The sequence below is a fragment of the Capra hircus genome, chromosome 5 (assembly GCF_001704415.2).
Source record: "Capra hircus breed San Clemente chromosome 5, ASM170441v1, whole genome shotgun sequence".
Lineage (NCBI taxonomy): Eukaryota > Metazoa > Chordata > Mammalia > Artiodactyla > Bovidae > Capra > Capra hircus.
In genome coordinates, this window is record NC_030812.1 from 26,615,157 (window position 1) to 26,634,128 (window position 18,972).

The following is an 18,972-nucleotide window of genomic DNA, read 5'->3' on the forward strand; positions in this document are numbered from 1 at the left end:
GGTAGTGTGCTCCATCCTGTCCCTCCGTCCTGATCGCTATTTATTTTGCCCAGCACATGTCTCTGGCTAGGGCTTTTCTCCTGACTCCACCTTGTTGCTCTCGAATAAGATGGAAAGTTCTACGGAAAGTTGGGATGGGAAAGAGATGGCCACGCTCCCTGCAGGATCTCAGTGTGGCTTTTAAATAAAGTTTGGGTAAAGTGATTTTGCAGGTTATATTGCACAGAAGCCCAATACTCTGCTAGCCTCTCACATCCACCGCTCCCTTCCCAAATTCCCCCATGCACCCTCCTACATCACCTCTACAGATTTCCCCTGGTTATATTCCACTGCCCAGCTTGGTGCTGCCACGTAGTCTCAGCACAGCCCTGAACAGCCCATTCCCATCTGCCTCCCCAGCACTGCTCTTCCCTCTTCCCCATGCCTTCAGCCTAGGTGTGCAGAGCTGTGTGCTTCCAGTGCTGAGATCTAACTAGGCTCTTTCTTGCAGACTGAGACTCTCAAACTCTGCTTTCCTCCCTTTGGGATGCCTTTCACCTCAGCACCCAGAGCAGAAGTCTGAAGGTCACAGTAAGTGCTCAGGATGGAGCGTGGGTCAAAACAGACCCCTGGGACCCTGTCTGGCCTCTGTGGAAAGAAAGCTTCTGTCGGGGCTGTGAAAAGGCTAGACAGCTTGGGCTGTTACTTAGGCTTTTTATAAATAAACCTTGACAGGACTTCCTCCTCTTGCAGGTTACACTCTGTCCTCCTACTCCTCTCACCCAAACCGGTCCCTCCAAACCCATAGCCCCATCAGGTGCTGACTTCCTTTTGAGAACCAGGGGTAAAGGAGGGGGTCTGCCTGGATCCTTTTGAGTGCTGAGTCTGCAGAAAGACAAGTGGTAGCACAGTCTACAGATGGAAAGCCCCAGAGAGATGGCTAAATGATCACATCATGACGTGGCCTGAGTCTGGTATGGGTCTGATGGGAACTGTTGTGATAACCTCAGCTGGTCTCCAGCTTTGATTTCTGCCATCTGTCCCACATGCAGCCTCCCAATTGGTCTTGCTCCTGTGGCTCTCTCCTCCTCAAGCGCCTTTGGTGGTACTCTGTGCCCCTCTTCCCTGCCCAAGGACCTGTGCTCCCATATGGCAGTCATGGCCTGGTGGACAGTTGGCTCTGGAAGCACACTCTGGTTCAATGAGTTGGTGGGATCACCCTCCCCAGAACCCCTTGGCAGTTTCTCATCTCTGAGCCTGAACTGAGATTAGGGGAAGTGAAGGTGTGATGCTCAGAGGTAATCTGGACTACAAGTCTTCAGCTCATAAGGACGAAACTCCCCCCTGCGATTCCTCTTACTACAGACCAGATTCTGCCACCTCTTCCCCACCTGCTTGGCCAGCGGTCTGCCTTTCTCTGATTTCATCCGTATTATTGTGTTGCTGTCTTGAGTGTCTGCTTATCTTTTCTTGTGTCTTATTTTTCCAATTAGATTATGAGTGTTTTGAGAACAAGAGCCCCTTACCTTCTTCACCCCTGGACCCCCAGCTCCTAGCTTATGTTTGGAATTGATACAAGTAAAGGTTGTTGTTTCGGGTGAGAACAAAGGCAGTCCTGGGGGAGGGCCTTGAGAGGTGAAGGGGGCGCACTGTAACTCCCTGGAGGCTCCACTGGTGCTTCTGTACTTGTGAGCTAGCCCAGGCCGCCCAGGGCAGCTCTTGGCTTTCTCAGTCCTCCAGCCCCTCTCGCTTTCCCTGTCCCTCCTGTTGTTCTCAGAGTAAAGGCCAAAGAGACTGAGAGGCCCAGTGTGGTCAGGGTTCAATAAGAGAGGGAAACCTGGCCCCAGGATAAATCAAAGTGGGTTTCCTGGAGAACAGGTCTTTAAAATAGAATTTAGGAGAGAGATAGGTTAAGATAGGTTGAAGAGAGGGAAGGGTAGAGGCTGTCTCAGAAACGCACATCTTTGTGTAAGAGGTATGAGAGTATAGGGTCATGTAGCGGGTGTGTGTGCATGACTTGTTCTGCCTAGATTCCCAGTGTCCCAGTTATGCCAGAGAAAGGTAAGCCAGAAAGGGAGCAGAGGTTTCTAGACGGGGCTGGAGTTAGCCAGATGGTTAGGAGCTGGGAATCATTAGTGAAGAAGGAGTAATAACTGCAGATGTGAAGTTTGCTTTTTTTGATAATTACATGAATAACAATCAATAGATTGATAGAGCATTTATTTATGTGGATGTAACTATACGACATGGACATACTTAAGGAGGAATTGTATTCACAGGGAGCTTAGAATTAATATCTGTCCATCCAACACATGCTTAACACCTAAAAACATCAAACAGGATGGGCGGGTATTCCAGGATAGAATGCAGACTGTAACAGGTAAATCTAACTGTATTATACATGTACCACATAAGGCGACACACTAAGGTGGTGAGGGGAAAAGAGGTGCTGACCTAAGTAAGTAACTGTGAAAAACAGTGTTTTGACTGAAAACTGTAAGGTTAATGATAAATGGAATGGCATGCTCTATACACTACATAAAAACTGTACTCTAGTTGATAAATTTGTTTCTCATGGGCTTATGGATTAAAAATTTTGAAACTGCTTAATGTACATTGGGGTTGAGCAAATAAGAAATGGATATTGGGTTTCTCTTTGTCTGAGAGAGAAGTTATAGAGAAGTAGGGAGGAAGGCTAAAATGAGCTCTGTGGTACTGGATGAGAGTGGAAGACATCAGTACAATCCTTGTGGACTGGACTCCATATTGTTAAAATGTCAGTTCTCCCAAAGTTGACCAATAGATTCAGTGTAATGCCAATTAAATTCCCAGATTGCTTTTTTGGTAGAAATTGGCAAACGGATAGTCTCATATGGAAATGCACAGGACCTGGAGTAACTCAAACCAACTTTTAAAAAGAACAAAATCGAAAGACTTATCCTACCTGATTTCAAGATTTAATATAAAATTATAATAATCAAAACATAAAAAACAGATCAGTGGAACAGAGAGTCTAGAAATAGACCCACAAGAATATGGCTAATTGATTCCTTTTTTAAAAACACTTAAAAAAATTTTTATTTATTTTTGGCCACACCCTGTAGCATATAGGATCTTAATTCCCCAACCAGGAATTGAATCCACACCCCCTCTATTGGAAGCATGGCGTCCCAAACACTAGACCACCAAACAAGTCCCCTAAAGACTTTTTAATAACGGTTGTTCAATACATGTTTTACAAAGGTGCAAAGGAATTCAGTAGAGAAAGGACAATCTTTCCAACAAATTCTGCGGGAACAATTGGATCTCCATGTGTAAAAAAAGAAAAAAAAGAACTTTCATCTATACCTTCTAACATATACAAAAATTACTCATAGATCTGAATAAGTTGTTAATGTATAACCTCAATCTAATAATGAGTAAAATGATAGTCGGATAAAATGAAACCGAGGGACATTATACAAAATCACTGGCATCTACTTTTCAGGAAAGACTGAATAACTGTCCCAGATTAAGGAGCCTAAGGAAACATGACAAGTAAATGTTAGTCAGAGATCTGGGGTTCTAATTCAGATTCCCTAATTTCCAGTCTACCCCTATTTCTGACACCTATTTCCATTATGCCAAGTGGCCACTGTTTATGTTATAAGAGAGCATGGCTCCCATTTCATCCAACATCTGTAGAGCACCTCTTTATGATAAGAATAGGATAGCTCCCACGGGTCAGAAGGACCTCACACTCCAGCAGAGACAGATCTACACACATAGATCACTTTAATAGTAAAAGTGAGACTGTAATAACGTGCTCTAAATGAGGTGCAGAGAAAATGGTATAAGAAGACAGAGGAGAGGGGATGTCCCCCGGTGGTCCAGTGGTCAAGACTTCACCTTCCAGTGCAGAACCTGTGGGTTCCATCCCGGGAAGAGGAGCTAAGACCCCATATGCCTCATGGCCAAAACACCGAAACACAGAAGCAATACTGTAACAGATTCAATAAAGACTTTAAAAAGGAAAAAAAAAAAGAAATACAGAGGAGGGGAAAAAACCTTCCTACCCGGAGAAAAGAAATTTGTTAATGGGAGGAAATGGGGAACGTCCTCCCCAGAAGGGCAATAATCACCCTCCAGTAGGTGTGCGATAAAGGTCAGTACCATATCCTTCTTCCCTACTCATTATGGCCCCAGCGTAACTTTTCTTAAGTCACACCAATCCCTCTGCTTTTTACATTCGAAGTTCTCTCCTGGTAGGAATGCCTTGCCCAGAATGAAGGCAAGGTGACATGAAATGGAGCCCGGGAGAATATAAAGCACACGGTAATGGTATAACTCTGGAGAACACAAAACATATGGTTAACAGGTACACACGTTATGGAGACCAGTCTCAGGGTCTGCACACGCAGACAGGATTTAATAAGACTCATTTCATAAGGTTGTTGAGCGGATTAAAAGGAGATTCCTACAGAGCTCTTAGCATCACGTCTGACACGGAACTGGGGCTGAGGGAATAGTCACAGTATTTGTGGGTACGCAGCGACCTTACCCGCCCGCCCCACACGGGGTGGGAGCCGCCTCTTGACCGGCCAGTCAGCGCCCGGGGCGCCAGTGCGGCGTCCGGGCCGCCACGTCGCCGCCTACCACCCTCTCGACACCCGGGTTTACCAGCCCCTACCCGGCGCTAGGTACCCGGTTCACCGGACCGCGCCCGGTCCGGCCTGCGTCCTTCGATTGGCTCCTGCAGGTGCTTGTCGTCCTCGGCCGCTTCAGATTGGCCAGAGTGGGTGCAAAGGGGCGGGGCTCGGGGAGCGTAGGAAGGGCGGGGACCCGGATGTGTGTGGTGGCGGCGGCCGAAGAGCTAGTGTGCGGAGCTGAGAGGCCTATGGATGAGGAGGACGCGGCGGCCCCGGTAGGCGGGGATCGGGGGCGGGGTCCCGGAGGCCTCGGGTCGGTCTCCACCGAGCCTGAGGCGGGAGGCGGGAGGCGGGGGTCCTGGGCGGAGGCTTCGCAGTCAGGGGCGGGGCCTTGCGCTCTGGTCGCTGGGCTTCCTCTCTGGGGACCCTTCTCGGCCCAGTGCAGGGCCTGGGGAGTCTGGGCGTAGTCACACTGACGGGCCAGTGCTCCTTTCCCCCGGGTCTCCTCTGAGTGATCCGGGTGGAGGCGGGGCCCGGTGCGGCCTCCTCTCGCTGGTGCCAAGGCTATGGGATTCTAGGCAAGCAGATGCCCCTAGGTCTGGGGCGCCAGCATCAACCTGGGGTCGAGCCCTGGCCGAGTGCCGAGGAGGCCAGTCCGAGGAGGCCAGTCCTAGGGCTACCATGCAGATGCCTACCCTCCTGAGCCACGCAGTGGCTTGTAGCTACTGCAGAAGCTTGTAATATGCGCATGGGGAGTGAATTTAGCCTAGCCAGCTTCCTAACCCCCTACTGTGTGCAGGACTCTGTCAGGCCGTGATGGAACCCTTGTCCCAGGGTTTGGAATATGGGAAGAGAAAGTAACCCCTCTTTTTGTCACTGTGGGGAAAATTCATTCACCTATGCGTTAGCACTGTTGGTGGTTTAAATACCTGGGTCATCCGACTCCTCTCCATCTTCACTACTACCATCTTTGTGGATGCCATCTCTCATTAGAACAGCAGCTGCAGCCTCCTGATTAATTATTTGCCACTCTGTTTTGCTCATCTTGGGATGAATTTAGTCTCCAGCCAACCGCCTGAATGATGTTTACAATCAGATAAGCCTTAGAAACATATCATTTCCGAGCTTAAAACCCTCCAGAGCTTTCCCATCATACTTGGAATAAAATTCAAACTCCTTAACATGGTCTGTAGAGCATTGATCTGGCCCCTACCTTCCTTCCATCCTTTTCTGGTACATTTTTTCTGCCTCACATTCCCTGCACACCAGCCACCTGTCCTTTCTATTTTCCTATCATGCCAGCTGCCTTGCACCTCAGGACCTGTGTTCCGGCTGTCCCCTCTGCCTGGGATGCTCTTTCCTGGGCTTGTCACATGCCAGTCACCTTTTCACCTCATAGAGTTCAACTTGTTATTCTTTCATCACGTCACTCTGCTTATTCCTGCGCTGTCTAGGTAGAATGGAAGTGCTATGAGAGTAGGCAGCCCATCCTTGTTCACAGCTGTATCCATAGCACCTTGGACAGCAGGAGCACATAGCGGGAGCTCAGTAAATGTTTCCTGAATCAAAGGATGAGGGTGGGGATTGTTAAGGTCAATCTAGGCAACTGGCTTCAAGTCTAGAGTCCTTTCCGCATTCTGGGTAGAACCGGCTAAGGTGCTCAGGGCCCTGCTTCCTCTTTCTCAAGTCCCTTCTTCCCCTGGCAGGTTTGTTCTCATGAACAAGATGGATGACCTCAACCTGCACTACCGGTTTCTGAATTGGCGCCGGCGGATCCGGGAGATTCGAGAGGTCCGGGCTTTCCGATATCAGGAGAGGTTCAAGCATATTCTTGTAGATGGAGACACTTTGAGGTGAGTTTCAGGGAGGGCTTTCACATTTTCCTTTCTATGTCAGGTCTCAGAGGTGAAAAGGGGCTTTTGCAGAAGCAGAGACCTGTCTACACTGCATGGGGTTGCAGTGGACTCTGGAGGCCTTTCTGATGGAGCAGTGTGCTTCTTCACCTTGCACCCCTCTGTGCCTGTGTCTCTGGGTCTCTCTGTCCTGGACTGCATTGGAAGTAGTCATGTCAGAGATGGAGGCTGCTGGGGTGTCAGGAGTTGCCCAACTGTCTTGTTGAGAGGACTCCAGTGAGTCTGTGGGATGCCTGGGTCTCCTGCCTGCATCTCTTGAGTTGGGTTTGGTGAAAGAATGACCATTTCAAAGGCAGTGGACTTCCTGTTTTGGGAAGAATGGCCTGGTAGTGTGTCCTGCTCACTGCCTTCGAACCCTTTGGTTTGTGTGTTTGTTTTCTCTCTGTTTCTGGCTTGAAACTCTCCCCCGACTCCGTTGGAACCGAATTCTCTCACAGAGTTGTCACTGGAAGAGGGACAGAAGTAGTGCTATCTAGCCTGGAAACAAGAAAGTTGAGGAGTGGGGAGTGAATAACTCTTTCAATCTATGAAAGGCTTTGGTCCAGAGGATAGAGACTAACCATTCTCAAACCACTGAGGACAGAGCCAGAGGAAAAGGGCTGAAGCTGCAGCATGAAGGATTGAAGTTAGACAGGGTGTGAGACCGCCTAATAGGCAACTGCGGGAGGCTCTGCCTGCTGTTCCCCACTGGCAGTGCGTAAGCCAGGCTTACAGTGGTCTGGTATGGGTTGGACCCTTGCTGGAGGCAGCGGGTGACCTCAAGTATCTTGTTATGGTGTTTGTGCAGATGTGACCAGATGGATTCTCCTCTCTGCTGGCCCTCACAGGGTGGGGGTTGGGGACATTAAGGCTCTCCCACAAACTCCGGGGCTAGGATGCTAATGGACCTCTCTCTTCATTTCTCCTTCAGTTACCATGGAAACTCTGGTGAAGTTGGCTGCTATGTGGCTTCTCGACCCCTGACAAAGGACAGCAATTATTTTGAGGTGATCAAGGCTATGGGTGGGTAGAGCAGGGGGTGAAATGGTTTAGCTCCAGGAAGCTCTTTTACTGGATTCTTGATGTAGTTCTTTAAACTTTCCATCAGGATTATCCTGTTGGCTGGGAAGAGGGCCCAGGATATCATGATGCCTAATCTGAGAGGCACCGTAGAGTCCTGTCACCCTGTCCCTTTGGCTCTCCTGCCCTTCACCTAGGTAGAATTTGACCCATATCTTTTCTCACACCCTAACCCAAGCCCGGCATCTACTCCATCTCCTATCTTTTTCCATAGCTTGGAAATTACTAAGTAATTGTGGTAAAGTGGGCCCCCACTTTCCCCAGTTCGTCCTCTGGGGGTCCTTTCTCTTTGATGCCCCGCCTCCTGGCTCTTTGAGCCTCAGCCCTTTGCATGTCTGCTCCACTCCGTGCTAACTGTGCCCTGCTCTCCTCCCTCCAGGTGTCGATTGTGGACAGTGGGGTCCGGGGCACCATTGCTGTGGGACTGGTCCCTCAGTACTATAGCCTGGATCACCAGCCTGGCTGGTTGCCTGACTCTGTGGCCTACCATGCTGATGATGGCAAGTGAGTTGCCTCCTGTGGCACCCAACCCCTTTTCTGCAGATTTGGGAATCTTAGATACAATGGACTGCCTCAGGGTGGCTTTGGCCTTTCCTTTGCTGGCCTTGGGGTATTTTCCTAGATTTTTCTGATCAGGTCAGGAAGGTGGCCTGTTGACTCTCCTTGGAGGCTTGCAGACTTAAAGGGGAGGGTGGAGCTCATACGAGGACGTAGGTAGATGGCGTTGCAGAGTGATGGCGAGCAGGAGCACTGGGGAGAAGCTGGGAGGCCAGGCTCAGATCGTGTGTCATTCCGCCCTGTCCACAGGCTTTACAATGGCCGAGCCAAGGGTCGCCAGTTTGGGTCAAAGTGCAACTCTGGGGACCGGATTGGTTGTGGCATTGAGCCAGTGTCCTTTGATGTGCAGACTGCCCAGATCTTCTTCACTAAAAATGGGAAGCGGGTAAGTGGGGCATCCTGAGTGGGATTTAAATGCTTGAAGCAGTCCAGGGACTTGTGTGAGTGCTGTGAGTTTGCTGGCTGGGACTGGCCCAGGGCCCCCTGGGCTCATTTCCCATCTTCTTCAGTTCAGTCTTAAATTCTGCTGGGCTCTCCTGCATGTAGAAGACCCTCCCCTCACGCAGGGGAAGCTGGGACTGTCCCCAGGTGATAGACACAGAGGGGTAAGTTTATGCAGTGGAGGAGGGGCAGCGTTTGGGGGGGGCACAGAATGGGGTGATGTGGGGAAGGTTTTGAGCAGGAAGGAAGAGGGAGAGTTTATGGCCTGGCTCCGTAAGCTGGAGGTCATCTTGGGACGTTTGACTTGAATGCTTTTGAGGATATGTCTTCTCTGTGATTGTGTTCCTTGTTTCACTTCTCCTTTCTTTCCCTCTTCAAAGGCTAGTGACGGTGGAGGGCTGGGATAGGAACACATAGGAGAGACCCAGGCTGTCTTCCTTCTCCTCCCCAGCCCCACCTCCTGCCCAGGGAAATCGCTTTCTCAGTTCTCCGCTGAGGGGTTTTCCTCCCTGAGCATCTATCCTGAGCTCTCTTCCTGCTGCAGTCCACACTCAACATGTACCAAAAGTATTAGGCACGTCGAGAGACTTGGCGTTTGCCTTCCAGCTCTGTGGATTGCTTGCTCAGCCAGGAGTGCTCAGCAGCTTTTTTCACACTTCTCTGTGCCTCTGTGTTGCTCTCCTGTCAGCATGTGTGGTGATGACTGGTTGCATCATTCTCAAAAGTCCCCTTGTGAGAATTAGATGAGCCTGGGGAAAGTGAGCCAGGCGGCAGCTCCCTCCTTCCTTCCCTCCCGACAACTCAGGTGGGCTCTACCATCATGCCCATGTCCCCGGATGGGCTGTTTCCGGCAGTGGGCATGCACTCGCTGGGTGAGGAGGTGCGGCTGCACCTCAACGCCGAGCTGGGCCGCGAGGATGACAGCGTCATGATGGTGGACAGTTACGAGGATGAGTGGGGCCGGCTGCACGACGTCCGAGTCTGTGGAACCGTAAGTAAGGGGCAGTGGGCGGAGGGCACTGGGCAGAACTCCGGGGGCCCCAGCAGCTCTTAGGATTGCTTGGAATAGGCAGTGAAGACAGTGTCTTCTGTAGGGTTTTGGAAAGTGAGAGTTTGAGCAGCAGTGCCTGGCACCCTGACATGGTCCTTGCGTCCAGGTCTGTGTTCTCTTAGCCTTGGTCCTCCTCTCCCACCTTCCCTTTTGTTAGAGAGCTCAGGCTCATCACTCAACCCTGGGGAAAGCAGTGGCTCTCCTTTGCCTCTTTGGTTCCTTCAGTCCCCAGGGTGGTGCGCACTGCTGCCCTGAACGTCTGTCTGCCTTTGAGAGGCAGGGCTGACTTTGGAGAGGCTGGATGCCTGGACCTCCCTTTTGGCTTGAACCCAGCCCAGCTGGCCCAGCTTTTCATTCTCTGCCATGTGGGACAGGTGTCATCATAAATCCTACTCGTGTTGGGAGAGGTTCTTTGAGAAGTGTTTTGAATAAGCATCCATGTCAGTCTCTTTGGCCTTCCTACATTTTATAGAGATGAGAATAGAGGCAGATGATGATTCAGTGAGAGTCCTTGACCCTCCAGAGCTAACCTTTTCATACATCTCATCATACCTGCGTTAGTCCCCTGACTAGATTTTAAACTTGGTTGGGAAGTGTATAGACCTCAAGGGAAGGAAACTCTTCATACCTACCCTCTGTGCCTCATGCTAGCTTGGAAGTGGATGGCTGCTGAGTCAGGGGTCTGGCCCTGATCTCTAGTGGGCTGCTCGGGCCTCCCACGTGGAATTGTCCCTCTGCTGCCCTCCTGCTCCAGGCTCAACCTTTTCCTCCACCCTCTGGCCTTCTCACCCCAAGCCAGGCTGTTTTTAACTCAGTCTCTGATAGCAAAACAGAAGCAGTGGGGGGTGGGAGTGGGTTAAGAGCAAGGCTCTCCACTTCTGGAGCGCAAGGCGCATCCAACCCAGGGAAGATGGTAGGAAGCGTGCACTCCTGCAGCTTCTCACACTCTGCACCCCCTTCTGGCCCTGGGGTCCAGGGACTGCAATGGCCACCAGCCCAGAGACCTCATATGCCCACTGCCTGATCTTCATCTCTCCTTTCTTTTCCCCTTCCACCATCATTCTGACAACATCTACAGAGTTGAAGTTGGGGCTGAGCCAGGGCGATGTTCCAGCTCTCATCCTTGACCTCTCCTCAAGAGTTTTCCTGGCACCCTTTCCCTGCCTGGACATGTCCCCACTCTGCTCCTTGCTCCTCCCAGGCAGTCTTTTCTAATTGATGTGGAATCCTGTAGATGTTTATAAATAGCCTTCCTTCCTCTCTGCCCTTCCCCCAGTGCCCTCAGGCCGCGCATTTAAGAATCTTTTTTCTTTCTTAGACTTAAGCTATTGAGTTTAACTCTTCTCTTAAGCCCCAGCCCCAGCCGGGCACAGCTGGCTGGGTAGGCATGCTGTTCCCTGTGTACTTGCTCCTCTGGGGCTGCCTTGGACATGAGCCTCTTGAGGGGCGCCTCTCTTCTAGTCTTGCCAACCACCCCATCTTTCAAGTGAGGGTGACTTACCCAGTTTCTTCCAGCCCTTTGACCCACCATCCCCACTGTTGCCTCCTGGCCTCCTCCGTGTCCCTTCTGACCATCCACTGTATTTCCGATCTGGTGATCTGAGTGGTGTCAGCCTGCAGGAGCCTGGGAGAGGTCACTGGGCTGCGCCTGTGCCTCCTGTTTCTAAAGATGTCTAGTGCAGCTGCTTCTCCCCTCTGCCCTTCCTGTTTTTACGTCCCGGTCTGTGTGGAGCCCTTCCCAGGGACCTCGACCTCTGCTGTGGTTGCAGCCTATTTCTCCTGCCCTGATGATGTTCCCAGGAGAGCACCCTGTGGAACCATAAAAGTCTGGGGAGAGCTTTGATGCCATCCCGCCCAGGTTTCTCAGTGTGGAGACTGTGGGCATCCTAAGTGAAACAGTTTCTTGATGGGCAGGACATTTAGCATCCCTGGCTCCAAGACCCAAGATGCTGGTAGCTCCTCAAACCATGCCCCTCGCCCCAGCTGTGTGACTGCGCACACGTTCCCACGTATCCTCTTGTACTGCTGAGAAAACAGTCCCAGAGAAAATTAGAGACTTGATCAAATGTCACAGTGAATTAGTAGCAGAACTAAGCTTAGATATTCCTTGTGACCCCTCCCCCATCTTTCCCACTATCTGATATATGCTGCCTTCTACCCAGGCCCACTCTACTGCAACTGGTCCCTCCTGCCCCCTTCTCACAGGCTGAGTCCAGAGTTCTGGGCTTAAGCCCATTTTCCCAGAGATTTCCTTGTCTAGTGTCATTAGCCAGAGAAGGCAATGGCGCCCCACTCCAGTGCTCTTGCCTGGAAAATCCCATGGACGGAGGAGCCTGGTGGCCTGCAGTCCATGGGGTCGCTAAGAGTTGGACACGACTGAGCGACTTCACTTTTCCTTTTCACTTTCATGCATCGGAGAAGGAAATGGCAACCCACCCCAGTGTTCTTGCCTGGAGAATCCCGGGGACGGGGGAGCCTGGCGGGCTGCCATCTGTGGGGTCGCACAGAGTCGGACACGAGGGAAGCGACTTAGCAGCCGCAGTACAGCAGTGTCATTAGCCAGTTGAGTCTTCTTGGCCACCATGGAAGTCTTTTACCCCTGTTTCTTTCAGTTTTGTAGTGTCAGTTATCCTCTCTACTCGTTTCTCACTGGTTCTCCCCAGACAGAAGAGAGACTTCAACTCCAGACTTTTTTTTTTAACCCTAACAATTCATTCTGAGAAGTTTCCAACATACAGAAAAGCTGAAAAAGTAGCATAGTAAACGCCCCCTGGGTCTCCACTGCCTAGATTAACAATTGTTAATATTTAGTTGTGTTTGTTTGATCTGAGGATCTGTGTATGGACAGACCTGGCTCTTTCCAGAGGGCAGTCTGTCCCTGCTTCCTTCTGCCTTACTTTCTCCTCCCAGAGAGCGCCCCCTTCCCAGAGCTGTGGGATGCTGAAGAGTTGCTGTTGCAGTGTTCGCTCAGAGATGGGGGTTGCTGCCCCTCATCCCCATCCCCAGGCCTTGCGCAGTGTGCTTAAGTGACATGCTGAGGGCGAGGGGCAGTAGGTAGGGCTGGGGGGTGAGACTCATTCTCTGTTCCTCATTTCTGTTCATAGCTCCTCTGACAATTTCTTAGTGACAGGGCAACAGCTTTCGTACACAAAGAGGGGTGGATGAGGCCCCACCCTCTCAGGGGTCCTCCCCAGACCCAACCCAGGAGGAGACCGTGTTGGGGCCTGAGCTGGCCGGTGGGAAGCCTGTTCCTGGTTCGTGTTTCAGCTGCTTCTAGGCCCTCGGGGCACTGAGCCCTCCCTTGCTCCTGTCAAGAGGGATTAGGGTCTCTGTTGGCAAGACGAGGGCGGGTCGCAGCAGGAGAGGAGGCAGAGAGTAGGTGCTGCCGGTATGAGGGAGGGGTGGGGTGCAGGAGGCTTTCTGCACTCTGGTCTGCAGCCTCTGCTCTGTGAACTGTTGGGCCTCTCAAGGCTTCTGTTGTGTGTAGAGGGAGGTGTAGGGGTCTTGAGAGCCTTAAGGAAAGAGTTCCCCTACCCCCACCAAAGATGTTGATAGAGGCATTGTTTGAGGAGAAAGCCTTGGGAGAAAGGCAGTTGGTCATCTGGGTGGAGTCATCTGGGGAGTATCCTAGGGAAACGGTGATGATCAGGGGCTATTCCGGTGTGGGGGAGGGGGGTAAGGGCTGAGATGAAAGATCCTTTCCTTCTTTGTGATTGGCAGTTCCAATCTGTTGTAGCTTTGGGGTGATTGTTGATGTTTAGGGAGCGCTGGAACACTGGGGTATTCTAGTATAACCCCCATTTCCTGAGCTCAGGAAAGGCCAGCGTGTGCATTTATCACCTGCGGGGGGGCGGGGGGTGGGAGGGCAGACTAAGCCCTTGGCACTCAGTCACTTTGTCACCGGTTTTTGGAGAGGCAGGTGGTGGTTCCTCTCCTGACTGCAAGGAACCTAGGCTTCTGGGCGATGAGGTGCTGTGCTTTCTGAGCTGCTCTGCAGGGTGGGGAGTAGGTTTTAGAGCCCTGAATTAGTGTGTTGCGTTAGTGTGTTTCATCCTCCTGGCCTTGTAGCTTAAGGAAGCCTCCCTACCCTATCCGCAGACAAAAAGGCAGCCTGCCGTCCTCAGGGCCGAGGCAGAGGGAATGGTTGGGCGGGTTTTTCCCAAGGTTCAGGATCTGGATCTGCTGTCTTTTGGCTCTGAGAATGGAGAACACTGTGTTTCCTACACTGAGGCCAGTTGGATGCTCTGGGTCAAGGGCAGCTGTGGGGTCCCCCACCCAGTTCGGCAATGCAGAGGAGAGGGTGGGCTGGGGGCTGCTCAGACTGGGTGGAGTCCATGCTAGTTAATGTGCATCAGACCCATAACCCTGCAAGCCCACCCCCAGCCTTGTGGGAGAGAGACAGTGGAGGAATTCAGGCCGAGCCGAGCCCACCCAGAGGACCAGAAGTAGAATTTAGATGGGGTGGGCCTTCGCAGTACCCGGTAAATCAGAAGACCACCTGCAGGGGCCTCCTTCTGATGGAAGAATGCAGTGTGAGATAATGGAGACTTGGCTAGGAGTGGGGCATTGCGGAGCCAGGGTGCCCTGAAGTGTGTACAGTCCTGGCTGGAGGAGGGAGGGGAGGAAGGTCCAGTGAGCTGCCACAGACCTCCAGCTCTCCTGGTGCCCCTGATCCCCGCCTGCCTGAGGTTCTCTGGGGCGGAGGGGAGGATGGACTTGCTGGGCCAGGGTTTCGGGGCTACAGGGTGAGGGTGGGCCAGTGCCTCCCTGAAGGGGTGGCGAGGATGTGGCCTCTCCCTCTGCTGAAGACACACGGAGGCTTGGGTGCTGGCGCTGGCGAGCATGATGCCTTTCCTGTTCAGGCAGGAGTTCTTTGTGGGGTGAGAGGCCAGTGTCCCATCCAAGGCTTGCCAGAGAGAAGTGGAGGAGGTCCCCAGGGAGTGAGTTTTCTTCAGGGCCAGAAGGGTGGGAGGGTAGAAGAAAGTCTTGAGGGGCAGTTTGGCTAATTAAAAAGGGATTAAGGAATCCCAGGTGATGCTGAGGGTGGGGGACAGACGGGACAGGGTTGAGTCACGGCCCCACTATTACCATGACAACTGATAAATAAATCCTCCCAGATTGGGGGTTGCCGCCCCGTCTTGCCCAGGCAGGATCACTGGGGCTGAGGAGCCCCAGGAGCCCATCAGTCAGCTCCCCTCCACACCCCTGCTCCAGCTTGAAAGAGCCAGAGTCTCGAGGGGCTGGGAGCAGGAATGCCTGCCTTTCTAGCCCTGCTCCGCCTGCCCCCCTCCCTCACACTGAATGCAGGAGCAGAGCTGGTCGGTCTCTGGCTCCCCAGCACCTCCCCGACGGCTACAAACAGCTCTTTTCAAAGCCAAGTACAACAAAGACCTTGACAAACGGTATCAGTCCTATCCCAGGCAGAACTGGCTTCTGAGCTGTCTCCCCTCCCCAAGACGTCTGGACTTGGCCCCTAACCTCTGCATTCTCCTCGGCCTCCCGAGGCACCCTGAGAAAGCCGGCAGGCTGCTTCTTAGCCTAGCCTTCGCTTCTCTCTTCTCTGTGTTCAGGGCCCCTGGGTGGCCCTTTCCGGGCAGGCATGGTGACCTGAGGGAAGAGATGGCCGAGAGAGCCCTGTGTGGTCCTGGCGCCCAGCCACTGGGATCTTGGGGCTGCTCTCCTGTCTCCCCACAGCAAGGAGAGGGTCCTTGGCTCAGTAGGCATGTGGGTGCAGTCTTGAGCAGGGACTCAGCCCTCATGCTCCTGCTGCTGCCTCCACTCCCCCGCCCCATCCCTGTTCTCCCCTGCCTGCTGGGAGCACCGAGTCCCGCCTTGTGCCTCCAGTACCACTTCCCTTTCAGTGGGCTTTCTGTAAGAGACAGGAAACTGGTCCCCAGACAGCCTTGGAACCAGGTTTCTAGGGGGGTGTCAGCCTGGCCCCCACCCCTGGCTCTCTCCCCACAGCTGCTGGAGTACTTGGGCAAGGGCAAGAGCATCGTGGACGTGGGGCTGGCCCAGGCCCGGCGCCCACTCAGCACCCGTAGCCACTACTTTGAGGTGGAGATCGTGGACCCTGGAGAGAAATGCTACATCGCCTTGGGGCTGGCCCGGAAGGTGGGCACTAATGCTGGCTTTCTGCCCTGGGGGGATGCTAAGCTCTGGGGCTTCTGGTCTAGAGCTGGGAGCTCCTAGGGAGGTGAAGGGGCCCGGCTGCAGAGAGGGGTCTTAACCTGAGACAGAAAGGTCATATGTGTTTGCTGTGTAAGGGTACAGACTCCCAGTCACCTCGGGGCTGACAGAGGGTTGTGAGCCTACCACACACACACACCAGGGCCTAGATGGGGGGTGAGGGCACCCCACAACTCAGGCACCCCAGCACCTTCTCACTCTGCCCCCACCCCCTGCAACCTCCAGTGCCTGAAGGTGTGAGCCTGTCGGGGTGGGAGCAGCCATCTGGGTTGTAGCTTGTTCCAGATGGTGAGGGTTCAGATGCCACTCTCCCATCTTCTTTTCTGCGTGGTACCACAGCTTTCCTTTTTTCACGCTGGCATAGGATTATCCCAAGAACAGGCACCCTGGATGGAGCAGAGGGTCTGTGGCTTATCATGCAGGTGCGTGAGGGGCTGCCCTGGGGGAGCAGGGGCTGTGGGGGTGGGGGGTGCAGGGACACTCATTTTCCAGACCCCGCACGAGGGGCCTCTCCTCCAGCATCTGACCTGAGAGACTCTCCCCTGCTGCCCCCTGCTGTCCCCTTCCCAAGCTGCTACCGCTTGCTCCTCTGTTTTCCCTCCCAGCCTGACAAGCCAGGGGAGCAGAACAGGGGCGGGGAAGCTGGGCCCAAACTGGACATTCCAGGCCTCTGAGTTGGCTCCCTCTGCTCCCTTCCTGCAGATTCTGCATTTTCTTCCTTTGACTGGTTCGATTTCCTTGCGGGCTTTCTTTAGAAAGGACGAGCCTTGAGTTCCTGGTCCCGCCTCTCCCTCCCCTCCGAGGCCCCTCTCCGCTCTCTGATCGGCTCCCAAGGGAGCCCCCCTCAGCCCTTTGCGGGGACAGACGTGTGTCTCTCTTCTGGTGCCCACATTGTCTCTCCTCCCTTCCTTGGGGCCAGAAAGGGAAGGAGGGGCACTTGGGCTTCCAACGGGCGCGTGCTCTGGGGGTGTAGGGTATCAGCCCCTCCTGCAGGTGCGTGTAGTCTCCCCTCCTCCCAACAGACGACGGGAAGATCTTTCATGGCAGCGGCGTGGGGGACCCCTTTGGGCCACGCTGTTACAAAGGGGACATAATGGGCTGTGGAATCATGTTCCCCCGGGACTACATTCTGGACAGTGAGGGTGAGTGGGGGTAGCCGTGGCCAACCTGGCTGGCCGGGCAGAGGGTGGGTTCTGAGGGCAGAACCGCAGGAGCTCAGGTTTCCTGGCCTCTTAGGTGACAGCGACGACAGCTGTGACACAGTGATCCTGTCCCCGACTGCCCGAGCTGTGCGGAATGTCCGGAATGTCATGTATCTGCACCAGGAAGGGGAGGAGGAAGAGGAAGAGGAGGAAGAGGAAGACGACGGGGAGGAGATAGAGCAAGAACACGAGGGCAAGAAGGTGGTGGTGAGCGCGGGGGTCTGGGGCTGGGGCTGGGCCAGGGCTGGCGTCCCTGCGGAAGAGGGGGCGGGACCTGGGGAGGGGGCGCAGGCTTGCCGAGTGGGGAGGCTGGCTGAGAGGCTGGTTTCCGGCCTCTGGACGCCCTCTCGTGGTCACCTCCTGCATCGCCCTCCGTCTCTCTCCTGCGGTGGCGGGAGTTGGGAAGGATGGGGTTCAGGCCTGTGTAACCCCAGCATCAGGCAGAGCCTGCTGCCCATCCCACTCTCCTCCTCCACCCCTAGGTTTTCTTCACTCGGAATGGCAAGATCATCGGGAAGAAGGATGCTGTTGTACCTTCTGGGGGCTTCTTCCCCACCATTGGGATGTTGAGCTGTGGGGAAAAAGTCAAAGTGGATCTGCACCCCCTGAGTGGCTAGGCCTTCTCCCGGACCTGCCCCTCCCCTCTGTCCCCTCCCTTTGCAGAACCAGGTACCCAGTTCCTGACTCCCCATGGATCTGCCTACCCAGCAGGCCCCAGGGGGCATGTCGGCCCTACCAGATCAGGCCCCTGCCAGGCTCCTCCATGCCCACGTTTCTGCCCCAGTTGTCAGTCTGTGGGTGAGAGACCCTGGTTGGACAGGAACAGGCCCGAAGCGTGGTGGTGGTGTGCTATGGCCAGGTCCCCTTGGTTTGGGGCGTGGGCGCGCCCCCTTCCGCACTGGCCCCTGTGAGGGGAGAGGAGTGAGTGCTTCTGTCTCAGCTGCTGTTGGGCCTAAGGCTTGAGAGGGTGGGGCCGGACAGCCCCTCCCCGTTTACCGGGGTTCCTGGGGCAGCTGTCTTCTGTTCCCTGTCCTCGTCATTGTGTGAACCAGTTGCTGCTCTCACCCCCCTGGCTGGGCTGGGGGGGCTCTCTAGGGCCCTCGCTCTCCTTCACTGAATGCTGTCCCTAGAAGACTACTTGAGGGCCTCTCTTGTCTCCCCCCAGAGCCAGCTTCCTCCCTCACGACCTGCTGGGGCACCGTGGTCCCCTGAGAACCCCCATCTCTGGCTCCCCCAGCTGTACACACGTAGATGGTACCCATGGCACGTAGAGAGAGGGGCTGTCAGGTCCCGGAATGGAGCCTTTGCTCCTGTCTCCCTCTGGGCCTCCTCAGCTCACCTGTGGCACCTTTGTCTCTAGTTCCTGAGGATGCAGGTTGAGACCCCAAAGCCTCTCCCACATGGTGAGGGCAGGGCCCCAGAGCCCAGTGAGAGCCCGGGCTCCGCTGCCCCGCCCGCACCCTGCTTGCTGCCCGTGCCAGTTGCCTGTTTTGCTTCAGTGTTTGATCGAGCACTTACACGTGTCCTCCCCCGCCAAGCCCTCCAGTCTCCTAGCCTCTTGACCCCGACTCCTCCCCACACTGTGGCTTCCGGGAGGGGGAGGGAGCAGGAGCAGGAGGGAGAGGGAGCAGGAGCCGTTGGCCTTGGTTTGGGGAGAGTGGGCAGGGCTTTAGGGGAAGCAGTGAGCTGTTGTACTGCGGGGGCCTCCACTTTGGCCCTCCCTTCAGGCCCTGCACTATGATGTATGAAATGTATGTACAGACCAGAGATGTTTATACAGCCAATAAAGATGGAGTTTCCATATTTATCAGTACAGCTGGGACAGGGGAATCCTTCCCAGTGCGAGAGCCGGGGACAGGGCTGGAGGAGGGAGCGGCCAAGGGCTGTGGGGTCAGGGAGAGGGATCGTGTATGTCCCACAGGCATGGCTTGGGCCTGGGGTGCCCTAAGAAA

General features: G+C 54.1%; 1 protein-coding gene across 1 annotated transcript; it reads left to right on the forward strand.

The window, feature by feature from the left end:
- On the forward strand, window positions 4,772-18,833 carry SPRYD3 (SPRY domain containing 3). The gene is made up of 11 exons (XM_018047708.1): window positions 4,772-4,882; window positions 6,314-6,460; window positions 7,431-7,506; window positions 7,959-8,083; window positions 8,387-8,522; window positions 9,384-9,569; window positions 15,594-15,743; window positions 16,183-16,240; window positions 16,841-16,960; window positions 17,055-17,227; window positions 17,503-18,833. The coding sequence occupies exons 1-11, from the start codon at window positions 4,860-4,862 to the stop codon at window positions 17,635-17,637; spliced, it is 1,329 nt and encodes a 442-aa protein (XP_017903197.1). The 5' UTR covers window positions 4,772-4,859; the 3' UTR covers window positions 17,638-18,833.

Bases quoted from the DNA above. Each gene is read 5' to 3' on its own strand.
- SPRYD3 (XM_018047708.1), top strand. From the start codon at position 4,860: ATGAGGAGGACGCGGCGGCCCCG. The intron at 6,461-7,430 runs GTGAGTTTCAGG...TTTCTCCTTCAG, and splicing joins GTAGATGGAGACACTTTGAG to TTACCATGGAAACTCTGGTG. The intron at 16,961-17,054 runs GTGAGTGGGGGT...CTGGCCTCTTAG, and splicing joins CTACATTCTGGACAGTGAGG to GTGACAGCGACGACAGCTGT.